This window comes from Canis lupus, chromosome 7 (assembly GCF_048164855.1).
Source record: "Canis lupus baileyi chromosome 7, mCanLup2.hap1, whole genome shotgun sequence".
In the NCBI taxonomy this organism is placed as follows: Eukaryota; Metazoa; Chordata; class Mammalia; order Carnivora; family Canidae; genus Canis; species Canis lupus.
The window spans coordinates 23,739,409-23,760,481 of NC_132844.1; the positions used below are offsets into that span (position 1 = coordinate 23,739,409).

The 21,073-nt window shown below is 43.9% G+C and overlaps 1 protein-coding gene across 14 annotated transcripts in view; it reads right to left on the reverse strand.

Annotated features, from left to right (window-relative positions):
- Window positions 1–21,073, reverse strand: part of ANKRD6 (ankyrin repeat domain 6) — a 197,755-nt gene that overhangs the window by 3,519 nt on the left and 173,163 nt on the right. For 10 of the 14 annotated variants that reach the window (XM_072832063.1, XM_072832062.1, XM_072832064.1 and 7 more), the window contains 7 exons: window positions 19,815–19,892; window positions 15,467–15,571; window positions 13,815–13,949; window positions 13,301–13,486; window positions 12,470–12,622; window positions 1,935–2,048; window positions 1,084–1,210 (listed from right to left, as the gene is read on the reverse strand). In XM_072832063.1, coding sequence (XP_072688164.1) covers window positions 1,084–1,210; window positions 1,935–2,048; window positions 12,470–12,622; window positions 13,301–13,486; window positions 13,815–13,949; window positions 15,467–15,571; window positions 19,815–19,892 — 898 coding nt within the window. The remainder of the gene's footprint in view (window positions 1–1,083; window positions 1,211–1,934; window positions 2,049–12,469; window positions 12,623–13,300; window positions 13,487–13,814; window positions 13,950–15,466; window positions 15,572–19,814; window positions 19,893–21,073) is intronic. The other 4 variants (XM_072832073.1, XM_072832070.1, XM_072832074.1 and 1 more) reach the window with 1 other exon arrangement.

The following is a 21,073-nucleotide window of genomic DNA, read 5'->3' on the forward strand; positions in this document are numbered from 1 at the left end:
GAGCTCCAGCCAAGCTCTTTAACTAGACCTATCACAAACAAGGTGCCCAGGATCTCCCCAATGTCCCAGGCACAAAAAATAAAACCACAGTCCCAGAAGTGGTTTATAATAATACAATGCATTCGACATATCAAAATTCCTCACATGGGATCCCTGGGTGGCGCAGCAGTTTGGCGCCTGCCTTTGGCCCAGGGCACGATCCTGGAGACCCGGGATCGAATCCCACATCGGGCTCCGGGTGCATGGAACCTGCTTCTCCCTCTGCCTATGTCTCTGCCCCTTTCTCTCTCTCTGTGTGACTATCATAAATAAAAAAAAAAAAAAAAAATTCCTCACAGAGGCCTAGTTACAAAGGCTCTAAATGTCCTCAAAATTACCATTGAGTATAATTACTGTAGGCTAATGAAAAGACACTTTGGTTGAAAGATCTCTTTATCTAGCACCGGGGACAGCTTCATTATATGACCTGCTATTTATGGAGGTTTTACACAGTTGGACAAAGGTAAAAGGCTGATCAAGGGGAAGAAAGGAGGGCAGCCCCAATGGCTCAGCGGTTTAGCACCACCTTCAGCCCAGGGAGTGATCTTGGAGACCCGGGATCGAGTCCCGCATCAGGCTCCCTGCATGGAGCATGCTTCTCCCTCTGCCTGTGTCTCTGCCTCTCTCTCTCTCTCTCTGTCTTTCTCTCTCATGAATAAATAAATAAAATCTTAAAAAAAAAGAGAGAGAGAGAAACACAAGGGCCAGGGCAAGAGCCCTGCTGAGGAGACAGATGTTCATTCATCACTCTTCATCTTTGGGGCCCACTCTGACACCACAGACATACCTGAAACACTGCTATCACCAGTCACCAATTCTTTTATTCCTTCATTCAAATGTTTGAATACTTAAATGGGAGCGCTTTATTACCTTATAGGAACAGAATGTACAGCAGTAAGCAAAATAACTCCTTGAACCTACAGAGTTTACAATCCAGTGTTTTCCACAGCCCTATACTATGGGATGCCTCTGGATGTAGCTGAGAACAATATCTGGGGGTTTTACCACCTTTGGATGGAATGGCTCTCATCGCACATGTGTTACCTGTAGAGGACTCGCAAGTAGATGGTGTGGATTTGGTCCTAGAGGCCCTAGAATCTCCAGAAAGCTTCAGCTCCAGATTCTGAATCTTTAACATGCACCAGGTTTTTAATTCATCCACTAATGACATCTATTAAAAAAAAAAAACCACATAAATGATCAGGTGAATCTGACATGTGGTATATGAATTACAGCATCAAGATTAGACTTTTCAGTTACGATTGTTCAAGATATCATCTTGACAAGCCTAGAAGTTGTGGATTACCTCGCCCTCCCAAAAGCCACACAGCCGTCTCTGCTCGCTTGCCCTCTGTAGACCGGAATTCACCTGGCACCAAACCCAATCGTTTCAATAATCTTTGAATGACTTAGGGCAAGGGACACCTTGAACACCCAATGCTTCCCGAATCTTACAAATCAAGAATTTCTGGCTTCCTAGGAGCATGAACTCTTGTACACTCAACAAGTACTCATTTATGTCTATTGTCTGAGGTAGACAGACTCCCCAGGGGCAGGAACCAAAGCTGGCTCACAGCAGAACAGTGCCCAACAAATGCACAACGCATAGAAGTGATCCAAAGCAGAGACCACATTTTCCCCAACGTGTTTTTTAAACGGTTCAGTCTCCATCTATTACCAGAATATTCAACAACAAATGAACTGAACTACATGTTCTATCTTCATTTCAGAGTTATAAAAAGGATATGGTACATGACACAAATGCTTTTCTGGGTTCTTGGCCTCAGGGTATTCAGTGATGGATCTGCGTCTTAACTCAGTGGGGATGGATCTGAGTCTTAACTCAGTGGAGATGTGTAGTCAGTACCCAGGTAAGAAGAGATCCTGGTTCTCACCTGTCGTTTCTCTCCCTCGTGCTTCTCTGCGTCTGAGTGCTGCTGCAGGCGGTTCAGGCACTCCGTCCTTTCTGCTGAGAGCCGCTCAACCATCAGCTTGTCCAGAACACGCATCTAGAAGTCAAGGGGCAAAGAGCATAGGACTGAGATGATCTAAGGATGGGGCTCTGCGAGACCAAGCAGGGGCCAGAAAGAATAGAAGCAAGCCTCAACTTCTCTTTTCATCTAGTTTCATCTAGTATTCATTGGACTCTAGTTTTTTCCAATCCCTGAGCATGTTTCTGTGTAGTCAAGGCTTCGTTTTCTCATTGTGGATGTCCTAAGGGATTGAAGAGATGAAACACAATAAATCTACAACTTGAGCCAATGCAGACCTTGTACACAGGGGTATTTTTGTAGGTCTCAGAACATTATTTCCAAGACTATCACTGAAAGGGAAAACTATATCTAAATGTTTGGAGCTATACATGATTTTAATTACCCTTTCAATTTTTAACACCCTTCACTTAAATGTTAGTGACTGCCTGTGAGGTAGTGAAAGCAGCTGAATTGCTCAGGGCTTTTATCCAGTGTTAGTAATCAAAACAAGTGTGAAGAAAGGTAGGGAGGGAGTTCAGAGAAAGTGTTTCAGAGAATGAATGGCTGCCCCTTCTTAATGATGTCCTCCTGGGTCCCCCATCATCTTGACATTTGCCCCAGGGCCCTAACAGCCAGGAAAGCCATACTTTCACTGCACTGACAAGGTTCAAACAAGGGAAAGGAACATTGCTACTACGGACCGGCCCACAGGGGCTCACTGCTGAGCTCCTCTCCTGGGTGGGACAAGCATGATGTTCCACACTCAGATGGACAAAACACAAACAAAAAGAAGAATCATTCTGGAGAAGTGAATCATTCCGGTGAGTTCTCCTCCTGTCAGGGACACACAGGATGTTCAAAAGAAAAAAATGCAGCAGCAGTTCTGGAGATGTGGTAAGCACCTGTGTTCTGTTTCTTCATCCCTCGTGTTTTTCTGTGAACCGCTCTCCTGTTTTCTAGGATTGGCCTCCTCCCTTACCTCCTTATCCTCTCTCAAGAGCAACCCATGTTGATACACAGCTTTGTTCCAGGGCATGGCTGATTGATTCAGGCATGAGCACCGGACTCATGCCACAACAGAGTCCTTTACCTGTGATTAGGGATGAGGACTAAGAGTCTCCACCCCCATCTGTCACCCTTCTTGAACCGAAGTGAGGTCCTTGAGAAGGTCCACCATTTATCTAATATACTTCTCTCTGGGCTTAGGCTAGTTGAAGTGGCTTTTATTTGTAAAACAGTCTTAACTAATATATTAGGGCAATAGGAAAGATTTCTTAAACAGGCTTTCCATTAGTAAAAATAGCAAATAAACCTAAAATGTTGTACTTCACCAACAAACAAGGAAATAAGAATTAAAGATCATCCTTAAAAAAAAAGATCATCCTTAATTTGGCAAAAACTTAAAAAATGGTAACATTAATGATGGCAAAGATTTGTGACAGAGACTCAATTTATATCCTATCTGACTGTTGGATATAAATGTGTACAACCTGGGGCACCTGGGAGGCTCAGTGGTTGAGTGTTTGCCTTTGGCTCAGATCATGATTCCCAGATCCTGGGATCAAGTTCTACATCAGGCTCCCCGCAGGAAGCCCGCTTCTCTCTCTGCCTCAGTCTCCACCTCTGTCTCTGTGTCTCTCATGAATAACATTATTCTTACACTTTGAACCCAATTATCCTAACTCTGAGCAAATAACTTGAAAAGCAAACATTTATGCACATAAATGTTCATCATAGTATTACTTATAAGAGTGAGGAGCTATAAGTGACTTTATTTTTTTTTAAAGATTTATTTATTTATTTATTCGTGATAGACACAGAGAGAGAGAGAGAGAGAGAGAGAGAGGCAGAGACACAGGAGAAGGACACGTGGGACTCCATCCCGGGACTCCAGGATGGCGCCCTGGGCCAAAGGCAGGCGCTAAACCGCTGAGCCACCCAGGGATCCCCTATAAGTGACTTTAAAGTCTAACAAAAAGGAATGGTTAAATAAGCTGTTGTATTAATATGCTAGAATATTGTGAAGCAAAGGACACGGGAAAGTGCTCAGGATGTCAAATTAGGTGAAAAAAGCTGGAAGCAAAAATATGTAACTTAAGGTCTCACCTAGTATTCATCAAACTCTAGCTTTGCATAATCCCTGACCATGTGTGTGTAGTCAAGGCTTCTTTCTCTCATTAGTGAAAGTCCTAAGGTGTTGAAGAGATGGAACACACAGTAAATCTACAACTTGAGCCAACACAGATCTAGTATTAGGGTAACCTAAGGTGTAATTTAGGGCAGTGGGTGGGGGGAATGGGCGAACTAGGTGATGGGGATTAAGGAATGAACTTGTTGGGAGGAGCACTGGATGATGTATGAAATTGTTGAATCACTATATTGTAGCTGAAATATAACACTGTGTGTTAACTATACTGGAAGCAAAAATAAAATAAACCATGTACTAGATAAAAACAAATTTATGTGTAGCTTTATTTATTTTTTTATGCGTAGCTTTATATACAGAAGAGTACATTGCCACTAAGTAGCACACTGAAACTCAGTTGTCTAAAACAATACTAAATTTAGACATAAGCTACAAAGATGACAAGGGATCTTTGGGTCCACGATGGTGAGGCAGGAAAACCTTGTAATCTCCTACACAGACACACCAAATCTATACTTATTTATAGAGCAATTCCTCCTAAAGACCTGGGGGATGACTGAGCAGTATCTGCACCACAAACAATAAACCATATAGAGAACAGCAAGGAAGACAGAGCCACAGTAGCAAAGGGAACCCCCACCCCCAACACTGTGAACTGTAGTGGAGATAGAACTGAGGGCATGTGGGAAGAGTTGTCTGCCCTAGTGTACAGAAGAGCCAGGATATAAAAGGGCAACTAGAGTACAAAGGATCCAGCCCTAGAACCCTGCCAAATATCAAGGGAGCCACTGAACTCTCCCCAGGTCAGAAGGGCTAGCGAGCACCATGGTCTCTCTTCCTCCCCAGCTTGATGCCACAGATGGGAGCAGGGCCTGGGCTCCACCACCATCCTGTCACCTCAATGAGCCCTGCCCTAACCCATACTGGGCCTCTTTGCCCTGCCAAGGCAGCCTGGGCGTGGTACACACTTGAATACCTTCGGTCAGTGCTCACTGACATGGGTGCAAAGTGTCTCGAACGCTCCAGGCCCATGTCACTTCAACACCAAATGACTTGCCAGGGCACACTCAACGCAGAGTCCCCTTTGGCTCTAGACAATGCGCTGGGGTGCACCCTGTGCAGAGCACCTCAGAACACATCAGCGTGCACCCACTTCACCTCTGCGGAGGCCTCTGGCACAGAGGGCCCCAGCGCTGCCCCAAACTCACCCACTCCAGCTCAGGTCATCCTCTGATACAGGCCCAGTGCAGAGAGTCTGGGGACCCCTAGGCCACAGCAGCCACAGTTCTACCAGCCAGCCAAAGTCCCCAAGCATACACACTCTAACAGGGGATGACCAGACACAAGAATGTTCCTTCAAGTTGTTCTGCTTAATTCGTAGAAACAAGCTTAGAAAGTCAAGCAAAATAAGACGAAGGAATAGGCTTCAAACAAGAGAACAAGACAAAACTTCAGAAAAAAGAACTAAATGAAACAAATAACTAATTTACCTAATAAGAGTTCAAAGTAATGGTCTTAAAGATGCTCACCAGCTGCAGAGAAGGGGAAGAACTCAGAATTTCAAGGAAGAGACAGAAAATATAAAAAGAACCAATCAGAGTTGAAGAATATAGTAACTCAAAAAGAAAAAAACAATAGAAGAAATCAACAGAATAGAGGATGAAGAATGGGTCTGGAATCTGGAAGATGAGGTAATGGAGAGCACCCAAATTGATCAATAAGAAGAAAAAAAAAAGAATTAAAAAAAATAATGATAGCCTAAGAGATCTGACAACTGCAAACAAACATTTGCATTATAGGAATCCCAGAAGGAGGGGAGAGGGAAAAGAGAACAGAAAACTTATTTGAAGGGAGAGCTGAAAACTCCCTTTAGCTGGGGAAGGACACAGACATCTGGGTTCAAGAAGCAGAGAGTTCTGAACAAAATGAAAATAAAATGTAAGATGACTAAAATCCTATAAAGCACATTTTCTGACCACAAAGGTATGAAATTAGAAATCAATGACAAGAAAAATAACTGGGAAAAGCATAAACACATAGAGTTAAACAGCCTGCTACTAAGCAACCAGTGGATCAACCAAGAAAAAAAGGAGACAAATGAAAATGAAAACAATAGTCCAAAATCTCTGGGATGTGGAGAAAGCAGTTCTAAGAGAGGAATTTAGGTAATATGGGCCTACCTCAAGAAACAAACAAAATCTCAAAACAATCCAACCTTATACCTTAAGGAACTACAAGAAGAAAAAGTCCAAAGTTGGAAGAAAATAGCATCAGAAGAAATAAATGAATCAGAGACTAAATAAAAATAGAAAAGATCAGTGAAACCAAGAGCTAGTTTTTTGAAAAGAAAACTGATAAACCTTTAGCCAGAAACAAGGGAAAAAAAGAGGGGGTGGGGGTGGGGGCGGATAGCCTGGGTGGCTCAGCTCAGTGGTTTAGCGCCGCCTTCAGCCCAGGGCCTGATCCTGGAGACCCGGGATCCAGCCCCAAGTTGGGCTCCCTGCATGGAGCCTGCTTCTCTCTCTGCCTGTGTCTCTGCCTCTCTCTCTCTCTCTCTCTCATGAATAAATAAAATCTTTAAAAAAAAAAGGGGGGGGGGATTGAAATAAAATCAGAAGTGAAAGAAGAGAAGTAACAACTGACATCACAGAAATACAAATAATTATAAGAAACTACTACAAAAAATTATGTATTAACAAACTGGAATAGGTAAATTCCTAGAAACATACAGTTTTCCAAAACTGAATCAGGAAGAAATAGAAAAATTACTAAATTTACTAATAATGAAACTGAACTGGTAATCAACTCCCAACAAACAAAAGTCCAGGACCAAAAGCATTCACAGGTAAATTCCACCAAACATTTAAAGAAGAGTTGGGATGGGGAGTGGCTCAGTTAGTTAAGCATCTGATCAGGTCGTAATCTCAGGGTCCTGGGATCAAGTCTCATATCAGGCTCCCTGCTCAGAGGAGAGTTTGTTTCTCTCTTCCCTCTGCCCCTCCTCCCTGCTCATGCACGTGCGTGCTCTTCCTCACCCTTGCTCTTGCTCTTTCTCTAATAAATTTACAAATAAAATCAAGAGTTAATACCAATCCTTCCCAAACTATTCCAAAAATAGAAGAGGAAGGAAAGCTTCCAAATACACTCCAGAAGGCCAGCATTAACCTGAGACCAAAACCAGACAAAGATGCTTCAAAAAAGACAAAACTACAGATCAATATCTGTAATGGATATAAATGGAAAAAGCCTTAACAGAATATTAGCAAACTTCATCCAACAATACTTCAAGAGGATCAATCACCACAATCAAGTGGGATTTAATTCTGGGGATAAAAGAATGGTTCGATATCCACAAAAATTAATCAATACAATATACTACTTTAGCAAAATAAAGGATAAAAATTATATGACCATTTCAATTGATGCAGAAAAAGTATTTGACAAAATTCAACAACAGTTCATGATAAAAAGTCTCAACAAACTGGGTCTACAGAGAATAAACCTCAACATAATAAAGGTTGTGTATGACAAACCCACAGCTTACATCATATTCAATGGTAAAAAACAGCTTCTTTTATAAGATCAGGAACAAGACAAGGAGGTCCACTCTGACCACTTTTATTTGACTTAGTACTAGAAGTGTTAGCCACAGCTATCAGATAAGAAATAAAAGGCATCTCAATTGGTAAGGAGGAAGTACAACTGTCACTATTTGCAGATGACATGACACTGTATATAGAAAAACCCTAAAGACTCCGCCACAAAACTATCAGAATACATGAATTCAGTAAAGTTGCAGGATACAAAATTAATATACAGAAACCTGTTACATTTCTATATAACAATAATGAAGCAGAAAAGAAATTAAGAAAACAATTTCATTTACAATTGCACCAAAAAGAATAAAATACCTAGGAATAAACTTAACCAGGAAGGTGAAAGACTTACACTCTGAAAATATAAAGCCCTGATTAAAGAACTAAAGAAAACACAATTGGAAAGTTATTCCATGCTCATGGATCGGAAACTCAATATTGTTAAAATGTACACAATAGCCAAAGCAGTTCACAGATTCAATGCAATCTCTATAAAGAGCCCAATAGCTCTTTCCACAGAACTAGAATAATTTAAAAATTTGAGGGACCCCTGGGCGGCTTAGCAGTTGAGCATCTGCCTTTGGCTCAGGGCGTGATCCCAGTCCCGGGATCGAGTCCCGCATCAGGCTCCCTGTGAGGAGCCTGCTTCTCCCTCTGCCTGTGTCTCTGCCTCTCTCTGTGTGTCTCTCATGAATAAATAAATAAAATCTTAAAAATTTTTTTGACTAGAACTACAAAAGACCCTGAATAGCCAAAGCAATCTTATAAAGAAAAAGCTGCGGGCAGCCCAGGTGGCTCAGCGGTTTAGTGCCACCTTCAGCCCAGGGCGTGATCCTGGAGACCCGGGATCGAGTCCCATGTCAGGCTCCCTGCATGGAGCCTGCTTCTCCCTCTGCCTGGGTCTCTGCCTCTCTCTCTCTCTCTCTCCCTCTCTCTCTCATTAATAAATAAAAATAAAATCTTTAAAAAAAAAAAAAGAAAAAGCTGGATGAAATCCCGGATTTCAAGATATACCACAAAGCTCTAATAGTCCAGACAATATGGCACTTGCACAAAAACAGACACAGAAATCAATGAAGAGGATAGAGAGCCCAGAAATAAACGAACACCTAAATGGTCAATCTATGAAAAAAGAGGCAGGAATATATGGGGGACAGGACAGTCTCTTCAATAAATGGTGCTGAGGAAACTGGACAGCTACATGCAAAAGGATGAAACTGGACCACTTTCTTACACCATACCAAAAAATGAATTTAAAATGGATGAAAGACTTAAATGGAAGGCCTAAAACCATAAAACTTGAAGAAGAAAATAGAGGGAGTAATCTTTCTGCCATTGGCCTTAGAAACATTTTTCTAGATAGCTCTCCTCAGGCAAAGAAACAAGAGCAAAAATAAACTACTGGGATTACGCCAAAATAAAAAGCTTTTGCACACTGAGGAAACCATCAACAAGATGAAAGTGCAACCTACTGAATGAGAGAAGATACCTACACGTGATATGCCCAATAAGGGGAATAATCAAAATATATAAATAACCTCTACAACAATAAACAATTTGATTTAAAAATGGGGGAAGGACCTGAATAGACATTTTTCCAAAGAAGACAGATGGCAGACATATAAAAGACATTCAACATCATTAATCAGGGAAATACAAATCAAAACCACAATGAGAAAAAAAAAACACAATGAGACGATCCCCTCATGCCAGTCAGAAGAGCTAGTATCAAAAACATAAGAAATAAGTGTTGGCTAGGATGTGTAGAAAAAGGAACCCTCATGCACTGTTGGTGGGAAATGTAAGTTGGTAAAACCACTGTGGAAAACAGTATGGAGGTTCCTCAAGAAGTTAAAAATATTATATTATCATATATATATGATATATTATCATATATCATATATTATCATATATGACCCAGTAATTCCACTACAGCGTATTTACCTGAAGAAAACAAAAACACTAACTTGGAAAGACATATGCACTTCTATGTTTATTACAGCATTATTTACAATAGTCAACATAGGGAAGCAGCCCAAGTATTCACTGAGAGATGAATGGATAAAGAACATAGTGTATGGGGCGCCTGGGTGGCTCAGTTGGTTAAAAGTCTGACTCTTGTTTTTGGCTCAGGTCATGAAATTGAGCCCTGAGTTAGGCTCACGCTCAGGGTGGAGTCTGCCTGGCCCTTTTCTCCCCCTGCTCGTGCATGCACATGTACTAATAAATAAGATCTTAAAAAAAAAAAGATATGGTGTACACACACACCCACATACCCCAAATGAAGTATTGCTCAGCCATAAAAAAGAGTATCTTGCCATTTGTGACAATATGGATGGACCTAGAGGGTATTACACTAAATGAAATAGTCAGAGATGAATACCATATGATTTCACTTATGTAGAATCTAAAATAAAAAAAAAAAAAAAAAGCAGAAACAGACCCATAAATACAGAGAACTGGTAGTTGCCAGAGAAGGGGTAGGTGAAATGAGTGAAGGGGAGTGGGAGGTACAGGTCTCCAGTTATGGAATGAATAGGTCATGAGGGTGAAAGGTAACAGATAACTACACTGGGTCGTGAGCATGGCATAACAGTGGCTTGTCAAATCATTATGTTGTATACCTGAAACTAATGTAAACTAAACTGTGTCAACTATAGTTATAGTTATAGTTATTTTCCAGGAAAATAGACCAAACCAGGAATGGAGGGGATCTCCAGGAAGTGTCACTATATTTCATATTTCTGTAATGTGGAATGTTTTTCCCAATTAATATGTGTTAGCCTATAAACTTTTAAAGTACTTTTTGTATTTAAAAGTCTATATCCAGGATCCCTGGGTAGCACAGCGGTATGGCGCCTGCCTTTGGCCCAGGGCACGATCCTGGAGACCCGGGATCGAATCCCACGTCGGGCTCCCGGTGCATGGAGCCTGCTTCTCCATCTGCCTGTGTCTTTGCCTCTCTCTCTCTCTCTCTCTCTGTGACTATCATAAATAAATAAAAATTTAAAGAAATAAAAAAAAATAAATAAAAGTCTATATCCAAAAAAATAAATAAATAACAAAAATAATAAAAATAAAAGTCGATATCTGGGGATCCCTGGGTGGCTCAGCGGTTTAGCACCTGCCTTCGGCCCAGGGCATGATCCTGGAGACCCGGGATTGAGTCCCACGTCAGGCTCCCTGCATGGAGCCTGGTTCTCCCTCTGCCTGTGTCTCTGTCTCTGCCTGTGTCTCTGTCTCTGTCTCTCTCTCTGTGTCTATCATAAATAAACAAATAAAATCTTAAAAAAAAAGTCTATATCCACCATACATTTCTTATTACAAAGGGAAAATGTAACTTTGATGGAGAGAAAGGGTGATTACCAACTTAGCCAAGTGTCAGGATGTTTCATTAATAATAAATCTGATCATTACATGCCTCCTGATGTGATGCCATTTGAAGTTTACACCATTAACTATGAAATGTTCTTGCCAAAAAATTTTTTAACCCAAACCTAAATAGGCATCTAGACACTAGTGGTTTCTCAAACGGAGGTGCATCAGCATCACTTGGAAGTCTTGTTAAGACATGATTACTAGATCCCATTCCCAGAGGTTTATTTGCAATTAAGTAGATCTGGACTGAGGCCCAAGAATTTGCATCTCCCTGCCACCCCGCACACAACTGTGCAGATAATGTTGATGCTACTGGTAACAAGCAGGACACGCTGAGACCCACTGCTCTAGACCTAACAACATTCAGTTCACAGAAATACAGACAAAGGAACAAGTTGAGTAACATCATGAAGAGACTATCAGGCAAACCAGAACACTGAACATCCTCTATAGTAACAACTGGCCTGGACTTTTAAAAAAGTTAGTATCACAGGAATAAAGAAAAAAGCTGGAACAAGGAATCAGACTATTGTAGATTAAAAAAAACAAACAAACAGGAGACATAACATGAATGCACAAAAGAATCACTAGATGCTGAGCTGAGATTGAAAACAAAAACCAACTATGAAAAAATGCTTCAGAAGAACTAAGAATATCTGAATATGGATGGAATATTATGCAATTACTGTTAATTTTCTTATATTTGATAATGGCATTCTATTATGAAGAGGAAAGTCCTTATTCTCAGGTGATGAGCTCTCAAGTATTTAGAAGTGAGAGATCAGGATAGTCTCCAACTAAATCTCAAACAGTTCAGCAAGAGAAAAAAGTGTGAGAAACACATAGAGCCAATGTGGCAACCATATTAACAATTGGTTGAATCTAGGTGGAGGGTAAACAAGCATTCATTACACTATTTCAATGTTTTTCTTTGCTTCATTTGAAAATTTTCAAAGTAAAGACACCTATAGACATGATTGTTCTAATTGTGTGAGATGGGAAAGGGGTATATGGGATATAAAAGAAGAAAATAAACCCAAATATCAATAGTGACTTGTCACTGTGGTGGGTGTCTCCGTGATTTCTTTTCCTAATTTTCATATTTAAAAAAATGCTCTATAATGGATATTACTTTTATAATCAGAGACAATTTAAACGTGATCTTAAAAAATCTTAATAAATGAGTTTGAAAGAAATCACGAGAGCAGGCCTCTTCCCTGTTGGCCCGCCTGACATGCTCAGGGCAGAGTCTAGAACAGAAGGACGTGCTGAGGGCTCTTTCCAAGTTCGTTTCCTGTCAGAACACCTGGACGTGAGAAGATGCGCAACACACTGACCTGGTGCTGGGTCTTGTTCTCCATATGTCCCAGCTTTGTGTTCATTTTATCCTGAACTGACCCGAGCTCCGCTTTGATCTCCTCCACAGTTGCCTCCAACTGGTTCTCCAGCTTGTTGATTAGGGGTTCACATCGACACCCATTTATTGGTGCCTGATGGGAGAACAATAAAGGAATCAATCCACTCAGTCGTTCCTTCAACAGATTGGTTTTGAGCGCCCATCCAGTGCCAGTCAGTATGCCGGGGGACACAGAGGACGCACGAGGCAGACTCATCCCTGGCATGACTTTGGGATGTCCAGTGGGCCAAGCTTTGGGACCAACAGGCACTAACAAGATTCAGAGACACAGGGACACAGGGTTACACAGGGTCCTTGTCATTTTTTTGCACCTGGGGGCCTGGGGGCCTCAAGATTACCTAGTCACCTAACGATGGTACAGAAAGCTTTGTGACTACCTCTGTTTGTCTGGGCCTAAGCTACGGGGACATGCCTGCAGCTTAGGTCAGGAGGGCCATCTGGTTTATCCTCAAAGCTCATGCCTTCCTAAGTCGTCAACACGGAAAGTGGATATTAGTCCCAGGAACAGTAATAAATAGACAGCCTTGGGGATCCCTGGGTGGCTCGGTGGCTTGGCGCCTGCCTTCGGTCCAGGGCATAATCCTGGAGACCCGGGATCGAGTCCCACGTCGGGCTTCCTGCATGGAGCCTACTTCTCCCTCTGCCTGTGTCTCTGCCTCTCTCTCTGTGTCTCTCATGAATAAAAAAAAAAAAAATAGACAGCCTTGCCCAAGGCCTACGGCCCCACGTCCAGACAGGGCTCGCTGGGTACCTGCATCACTTTCCCGTCCTTGCCCCGGTACAGCGTGTAGAGCTGGTACGCTCTGAACTCATGGGGAGGGGGCGGGGGTGAACATCGGTGCCTGGCTCTCTTTTTAGGATGGTTATGAGCATGCACGTTCTTCTGATGTCCAGGCTGTTGGTCTGCTGGTGGGGTGGGGTCAGAAAACGCTGACACCTGTGGGAGAGGAAGCGACAATACCCCTGAGCACTGTGACACCCGCAGGACTGACACCCAGCCAACCGCTCGCATCTCACCCACGTTTGGCCAAAGAACCCGCCTTGCTTTGTCTCGTGGCATTCCACTCTAAGCACCACATGTCAAAAGAAATACATCAGCACGCTAACCTTGTGTTTGAAGCTAGCCAGATTTAATTTCTGGGCTCTGGCTGCAAACCAGCAAGCCAAGTGAAGCGGCTTTTAGCTAGTGGGCATGACGCTATCCCAGGGCCCTCTGCCAACCCGTCTCCCAGCCCTCTCTTGGCTGCTTTCACGTGCCTCCTGACCTTGGGTCTTGACTTTCTCTGCCTGTTGTCCTTTGCTCTGGGCTCTGGGGAGGCGGACAGGAAATCTTCTCTAGCTTCTTCTTTTCTGGGTACAGCCTGTTCACTGCTGGGGGTGTCTCCTGCTGAGACACTTCCCTACAGAGGGGGGAAAAAAAAAAGCCCAGAAACGAATTCTAATTGCATCCCTCTGCCTTTTTTCTGTAATGGTGTAAAATTCTGTTTTCAAGACTGCATCCACTAAAGGACCCGTGGGACTCTGAGCCAATGACAAATAGGGAACGCCGCTCGGTGGTCTAAACTGAAGACATTCTGTTTTACTAATCGGTTGAATATTTGGTTTTTGCTTTATTAGGTGCTAAATGAAATATAGTCTTGGGTCTAATTCTATATTCTAGAGCTTCGGGGCCTACCACAAACATCTTTTCAACATTAGAGATTTAAAAAAATTTTTTTGCATTTCAACAACAACAACAACAACAACAACAAACATTCATTCTGGGGATCCCTGGGTGGCTCAGCAGTTTGGTGCCTGCCTTAGGCCCAGGGCATGGTCCTGGAGTCCCGGGATTGAGTCCCACATCGGGTTCCCTGCATGGAGCCTGCTTCTCCCTCTGCCTGTGTCTCTGCCTCTCTCTCAGTGTGTCTCTCATGAATAAATGAATAAAATCTTTAAAAAAAAAATTCATTCTTCGAACTTGGCCCTCATAATTCATAATGGAGTAGGAGAAACCTCTGAAATGAAAAAAACATCACATTTCCAATCCTTGTAAGAACTTTCACAAATTACTATATACAATACACCCACAGGAACTTAATCAGAGTCACAATGCCTTAACCCTGGAAACGGATAAGAAGATTTCAAAATAGAATAATGAGTACTTGGTATAAAAATCTTATGTGCCAAAAGTTGTCTTTGTAGCCTAGTCTTTTTCCTCCTGCGAGAGCTGCAAGGCAGGGGTCATTCCAGGGCTACGGCGTACGGCTGTGCGAGCTGTCCACTGTACAAGGGCACCGAGCAGAGGGAGCTGAAATCCAGCTCCGGCTCTCTTTATCTTGGGTGCCCCGAGCAGGGCCGGGCTGCCCAGGGGGCATCTTTTCCTAAACGTTCACCGAGGAATCACATGGGCTAGCACAGCCTCCGTCCATGCCCTAAGCAGAAAGGAAGGAGAAACCCTATGCCAGTGGTTGTCAAACTTTAGTCCACTTCAGAAGCCCCTGCGGGGCTTGTTCAAACACAGATTGCTGGGCCCCCTCCCGGGGCTTCTGATCCAGGGGGTTCTCAGATGAAGCCCCAAACTCTGCATTTTTGATAAGGTCCCAGATGACACAGTGGACACCACATTTTGAAAACCACCGCCCTCTACCGTTAAGGGCACGGTGTCAGAGGCAGTGCTGTCCACACGGTGGTGACGAAGCCACAGACACAGGGGGCTAGAAGACACCCCCACACGCCGACCGGCAGCACAGGCCTAGGATCTGAAACGCCTGAAACCCCGGAGGAGTGGCGGACACGAAGCTGAAGAGAAAGCACTGGCAACGGTCTGAAGACCCGGGGGGAGAGACAGACAGACGAGGGCCTGGCGGCAGGGGCAGCGGGGGGCATCCTCTGTAAGGGGGTGAGGCTGGGGAGGGGCGGGAGGGCTACCCCCCACCTTGCCTTGCGCCACCTCATCTCTTGGCACAGACTGGGCTCTCCTCTCTTCCTTGAGCCTCTCTCTCTTTTTCCTCAGGCTTCGCCCACGACTGAAACGCAAGACCTGGAGGAGGCAAGAGGCATGGTTACCAACCAGTGGTGCGCGCAGATGGGCTCGACGTGCGCTCCTCGACCCGGTGCTCTGAGCTCAGGAGCTCCCAGACTCGTCGGGGGGACCACGCATTCACGTCAAACAAGCTTCCAGACTGTCTGTGCCTCCCAGGCCTTGGGCTGGGCTCCCAGAGGGAGCAGCACCTTCTCCCTGACGTCCAGGAGCGCACAGTCTAGGGCAGGAACCAGAGGCGCTCGTGTGCCAGGCCGCGGCCACCCCGAGGCGTGTGTGGGCTGCGCACACGTAACTCCAGCCCAGCACTCCCACAGACTAGGGGAGGAGTGGCACCCCCTGGAGGTGTGGGGCGTGGCGCACTGTGCCAGCCACCGGCTCCCTATCTCGGTGCCCTGGACCTGAACTAGCCCATCAGATTTTCTCTGGACCAGACTGTATTCCAGTTGTTTTCAGCTTGATTCAAACACTGGAGGTGGGGGATCCCTGGGTGGCTCAGGGGTTCAACGCCTGCCTTTGGCCCAGAGCGTGGTCCTGGGGTCCTGGGATCGAATCCCACATTGGGCTCCCTGCATGGAGCCTGCTTCTCCCTCTGCCTGTGTCTCTGCCTCTCTCTCTATGTCTATCATGAATGAATAAATAAAATCTTAAAAAAAAAAAAAACAAAACACTGGAGGTGCGTCTGTGAACCATGGTACCAACCATGGGACAGGAATCTCTTCCCTAGAAGGAAGCAGTTGGTCTGGCCCTTCGAGGGCAGGACAGTAGAACGGACACAGGCAAGGGGACATGGGGTCCGGCAGCCTGATTTGGGAACCTAGCAGCAGCTAGCTGTAGACTCCTTGGGAAGGTTATGTCCCTCTGTATCCTCAAATGCACATGTGGGGAGTTCATGGAATTAGCCAAGACAAAGCAGATGGCTGGCGTGCCCTGGACCGGCAGTCACTGTTAGGGACCTTTCTTCCTGCCTCGGTCCCGTGAGTACCTTAACTGGCAGAGGAACTGTAACCATAGTTCAGACCTTTGAGCTTTGGTCTCTGGCCCAGCTCCACGCCCTTCCCCCAGTGGCCCCCAAGGTCGTCCCCTTTAACCAAGGAGGTCCAGGAGGTGAAGACATTTATTCAAAGTCTCACAATTTTTCTGCAATAAAACATTGGTCTTCATATGCAGATAGAGAAGGGTTCTCTGAAGTTCAGCACAGTGTTTTCATCTCGACGTTCAACTTTCTTATGTTTATTAAATTCAAATGACACCATTATATGACCTCTAGAAAGACCATAGAAAGAACCTCTATGAAAAAAATAAAATAAATAAAATAAAATAAAATAAAATAAAATAAAATAATAAAAGAAAGAACCTCTATGGGCAGCGGGTACCACCTAACTGGAGGATTCCTGATAATACCTACCCATGGCTGAAGCAGGTTTTTTAATTATATTCTCATCCCCTAAGCCAACAGCTCTCAAAGTGTCCAGGGAACCCTGGGTCCATGAGGCTAAAATCATCTCTATAATATCACAACCATGCCAGTCTTTTTCTCTCTCACACTGAGTGTACAGTGGTGTGTGCCAGAAGCTGCACACAATACTCCAATGGATGGTGTGCAGAAGTAAAGGAAAGCCCTCTCATCTTCCCAAACGGTATGGAGATTTGCAAAAATGTAAAATAATGCTACTTCTCACACAATTTGTTTTGATAAAGTTACTTTTCTAAAAAATGACGCAATTTATGTTATCACAACATGAACTTATTTTTAAATGAATAAACATTTTTAACACTTCTCAACTTGAATTTCAAATATGGTAACTATGAATAGATATAAACACAGTTCTTCATGGGTCTCTAGAACATTTAGTGTCCCTAGACCAAAAGGTCTGAGACCCAAAAGGTCCTAAGCCCTTTCTTAAGCTAAATTCAGACTCACTAGGAAGTCATATCTGATGAAAAGAAGTGACTAGTGCCCATCATTCATTCAGTTTATGGACTCTTGGAACAGGATACAGCCTTAGCATCAGCCCAAAATTCACTTTCAGAAGCATTTGTGAGCCGTATCCATCTAAAATGAGAAGGGATACTCAGAGGTCACCCAAATCATCAGAATAATTCCCTCCATAGACCATGTTATTAGCCAGTGAAAATAACTTTGCATGGCTTACAGCCTTTCCCAGCGAACCATATCACCTACCAAATGGAATGTCATCAATCTTTTCCAGTTCACGGAAATCAGGGTATATGGATCTTTAGAAAGTAACCTCTTAGCACTGCTGTGAGCCATCGAAATCCATGGTCAACCAAGGTGCCAAGGCAAGGAGTTTCACACAAAGAGAAAGGCTAGTTTTGTAACTTCAGAACAAAAGAACGACATGTGTACGATTTTACACATATTCCAAAGTTCCTTCGTGTCAAGGATAGAGTTTATCATATACAACCATGTAAAATACTTCTGTTTAGTGTCATCCTATTTATATTTGCTATTCAAATGGGTGTGGAAAAACTGAAGCCTTTTTTTTTTTTTTTTTTTAACAGAAACACTAAAGGAGAATTCACATAGGAAAACGGTCCACAGTAAAGCTTTTTCCCTATGAACTCAGATCCTTGAGTTCTGGAAGACAAAGGTTGGGTTAAAGGCCAGTAAGTCTGTGTTCCTTGGGGATAGCCCACCCCACAAAATGTGAAGGTCTTCATATGGATAAGGACAGAGCTGGCTGTCCACACTGCCAAACACTGAAATGTCACATAACAGAGATGGATTCTGACCCTTATTATAGCAATCTGTACTTTTTGATCTATAAGAGACCAGCATTTTTCTATCATGATTCATGGGTATGATTCCACCGATGATTTGTTTGCAAGTAGAAAGAGGTGGAAACTTTTTCTAAAGGACCACTTGACTTAGGCTGTCAGGGGCTCCACAGACTTCAGACACCACTGAGTAGGACCAACTCCATGGGCAATAGGATGATCAGTTTTCAAAAGGCAAAAATCTTCACCACTTCCAGAAACTGCTAGGTATATCAGGCAGGTTTTTAAAACTTAAATGGAATAATGGCCATGCAGACTTCTGGGCTGCCAGGTCTCGGGCACAGCAGGCTGGTTTCTGGAATCTTCTTCCGGCTCTCTGAAACTTTACCTTCTCACAGCGTCAGTTAGAATAAGGTCAAAAACTAATCAGTTTTTGCTGTCATGTAACTCAGAGTAGCTCCAATCAGGCAGGAAGCAAACCATTTCCTTAATATTGGACATTTAGGTTAACAAAATATTGGACAGCAACAAAAAAAGCAAACTGATTTCCATTGTGATGAATAATTATGAGAACTGTCAAACATTTTCCTACTATAGTTAGGAAAAGGGGCAGGATACAAAAGGGTATGTATATTAAGGCACAATTATAAAAATTATGCGTCTGAAAGGTAACATGAAACAAAAGCAGTTATTTTAAGGTGCTGAAATGAATAGCTTATACATTATTAAATGTTAGATAATTTCAATCTCAACTAAAATGTTAAACGATGACCCAAATCCCATTATATTCAATAAAAAAGGAAAGAGGGGACGCCTGGGTGGCTCAGCGGTTGGGTGTCTGCCTTTGGTTCAGGGTGTGATCCTGGGACCTGGGATCGAGTCCCACCCTAGGGCTCCTTCGGGGAGCCTGCTTCTCCCCCTGCCTGTGTCTCTGCCTCTCTCTGTGTCTCTCATGAATAAATAAATAAAATCTTTTTAAAAAATTTAAAAACGAAGGAATACTATATACTTAACTGCCTCTAATGTACATTTTCTGCTTTGTTTGCCCAGACTGGATCCCTTCCTCCCACCTTTCTCTAGGAACCATGTAGTCAAATATGGACGCAGCTGTCTTCCTAAAGCACCTGCCCTGCCCTACCTGTTCTGGGCATTTATTTGCTCCAATCTCGTCCATCATGATCCTCTTCTGTAATCATTTAAACCAGAAGTTCTTCCCGGAGGACCTGGGGAGTTACAATCCACTAAGCTGGTAATGACAATGATCCAGCCACAGAGAAGAAAGGATGCCTACATATGAAGACGAGTGTGCTGGACCCGAAGTCTCAGGTTTTGGTTACCCTGGACGCCCACATGGAGTCCTCCACTTCCATGGCCTGGTTGCGAACCCATCAATTTCCTACTCAAGTTAGTTTGAACCGGGTTTAGTAGATGGTCACCAGAGAAGCCCAATAACTCTGCAGCCCCACATAATCAGTGTAATGGAAAATGCAATAGATCCTACCTGGGGAGCTTTAGTGAGGAGAAGAGCGACTTCTGGATTATTGTGGTAGCGGGCAGTCTCCAACGGAGTCTGGCCTGCCTACGGAAAGGCACAGGGGAGGACAAGTGAGTAAAAGACGCCAACCCTGCACACACCCAGCCCAAAGGGGACACCACCCCTGCACACAGCACGTACGCCTAAGCCCAACAAAATATAATCACATGGAAGACCTGGCCCTGCTCTTGAGCCTCACCCCACTCAGGGAGGGAGCCAAGTCACACCTGAGGGCATAATGATTAACAACATACAGCAACAGAGGGTCGGTGCTGACCCAGCGAACAGTTAAGTGCTCCAAGAAGCAAAGCTCTGCAATACCTGCCCACCAAGGAATGATTCCTAGAAAAGAGAGGCGGGAATGTAAAAGACAAGGTCAAGCTGTAAGATTTCAGTTGTAGAAACACAAAGGATCATAAAATCCAGCCAAGCAATGAATGTTCCCTGGAGGACACCTGGAAGGGCGGATCAGGGCCCAGCCAAGTCTCAGGACCTGGATTGTAAAGAACAATTAGGAAGCTATGGCCATATCGGAGGCTCTAAGGAGATTAAGCCAAGAAGCAGGAGTTGATAATGGTGGGATTCAAAGAAGGAAAAGGCATCCTGGGACAGGTATAATCATGCACTACCCAATACAGGTAGGGGAGCTGTGAGGTGGAAAAGGAAGAAGAGGAGGAAGAGGAAGGCTTCAATGCTCCCCAACCCTCCACTCCACTGCTCCACCCCCTGCCCCTCTGAGTCTGTGCTACTTCAGGAGGGCGGAGAGCACAGGTCAGCCTCAAGGAACAAAGGGTGCTCGAGCTGGTGGCTGCCATCGGACCCAGAAGAGAGGGGGAATAGTGTGGGGTGGGATCCTGAGAGATTTTGGAGAGAGAAGAGTTTTGAGGATGATTAATCTGACAGTCATGTGGCCACTTTTCTGAGGACCCTATCCGTTTACAGGGCAGGAAATCACTTTCGGTAACATCCACTGGTCAGTTTACTTAGACACCTCTGACCTTCCAAGCTTTCCTGGCAGGATGTGCTCATTTGAGCTAGGAGTCTAAAGCCCTTAGGGCTCAACAACTCATGGGGCTGCTATGAGCAAGAGTTCCTTCCCTCAAAAGTCTACCTCTAGGGTCCTCAGCTTTAGCAGAACTCTGGCTCTTACAGAGTAATGCGCCTTGCAGGAGGTGAGGTAGTAACAACACACTCCATTCTGGAAAAGGGTGAGAGTGATTTTTAGA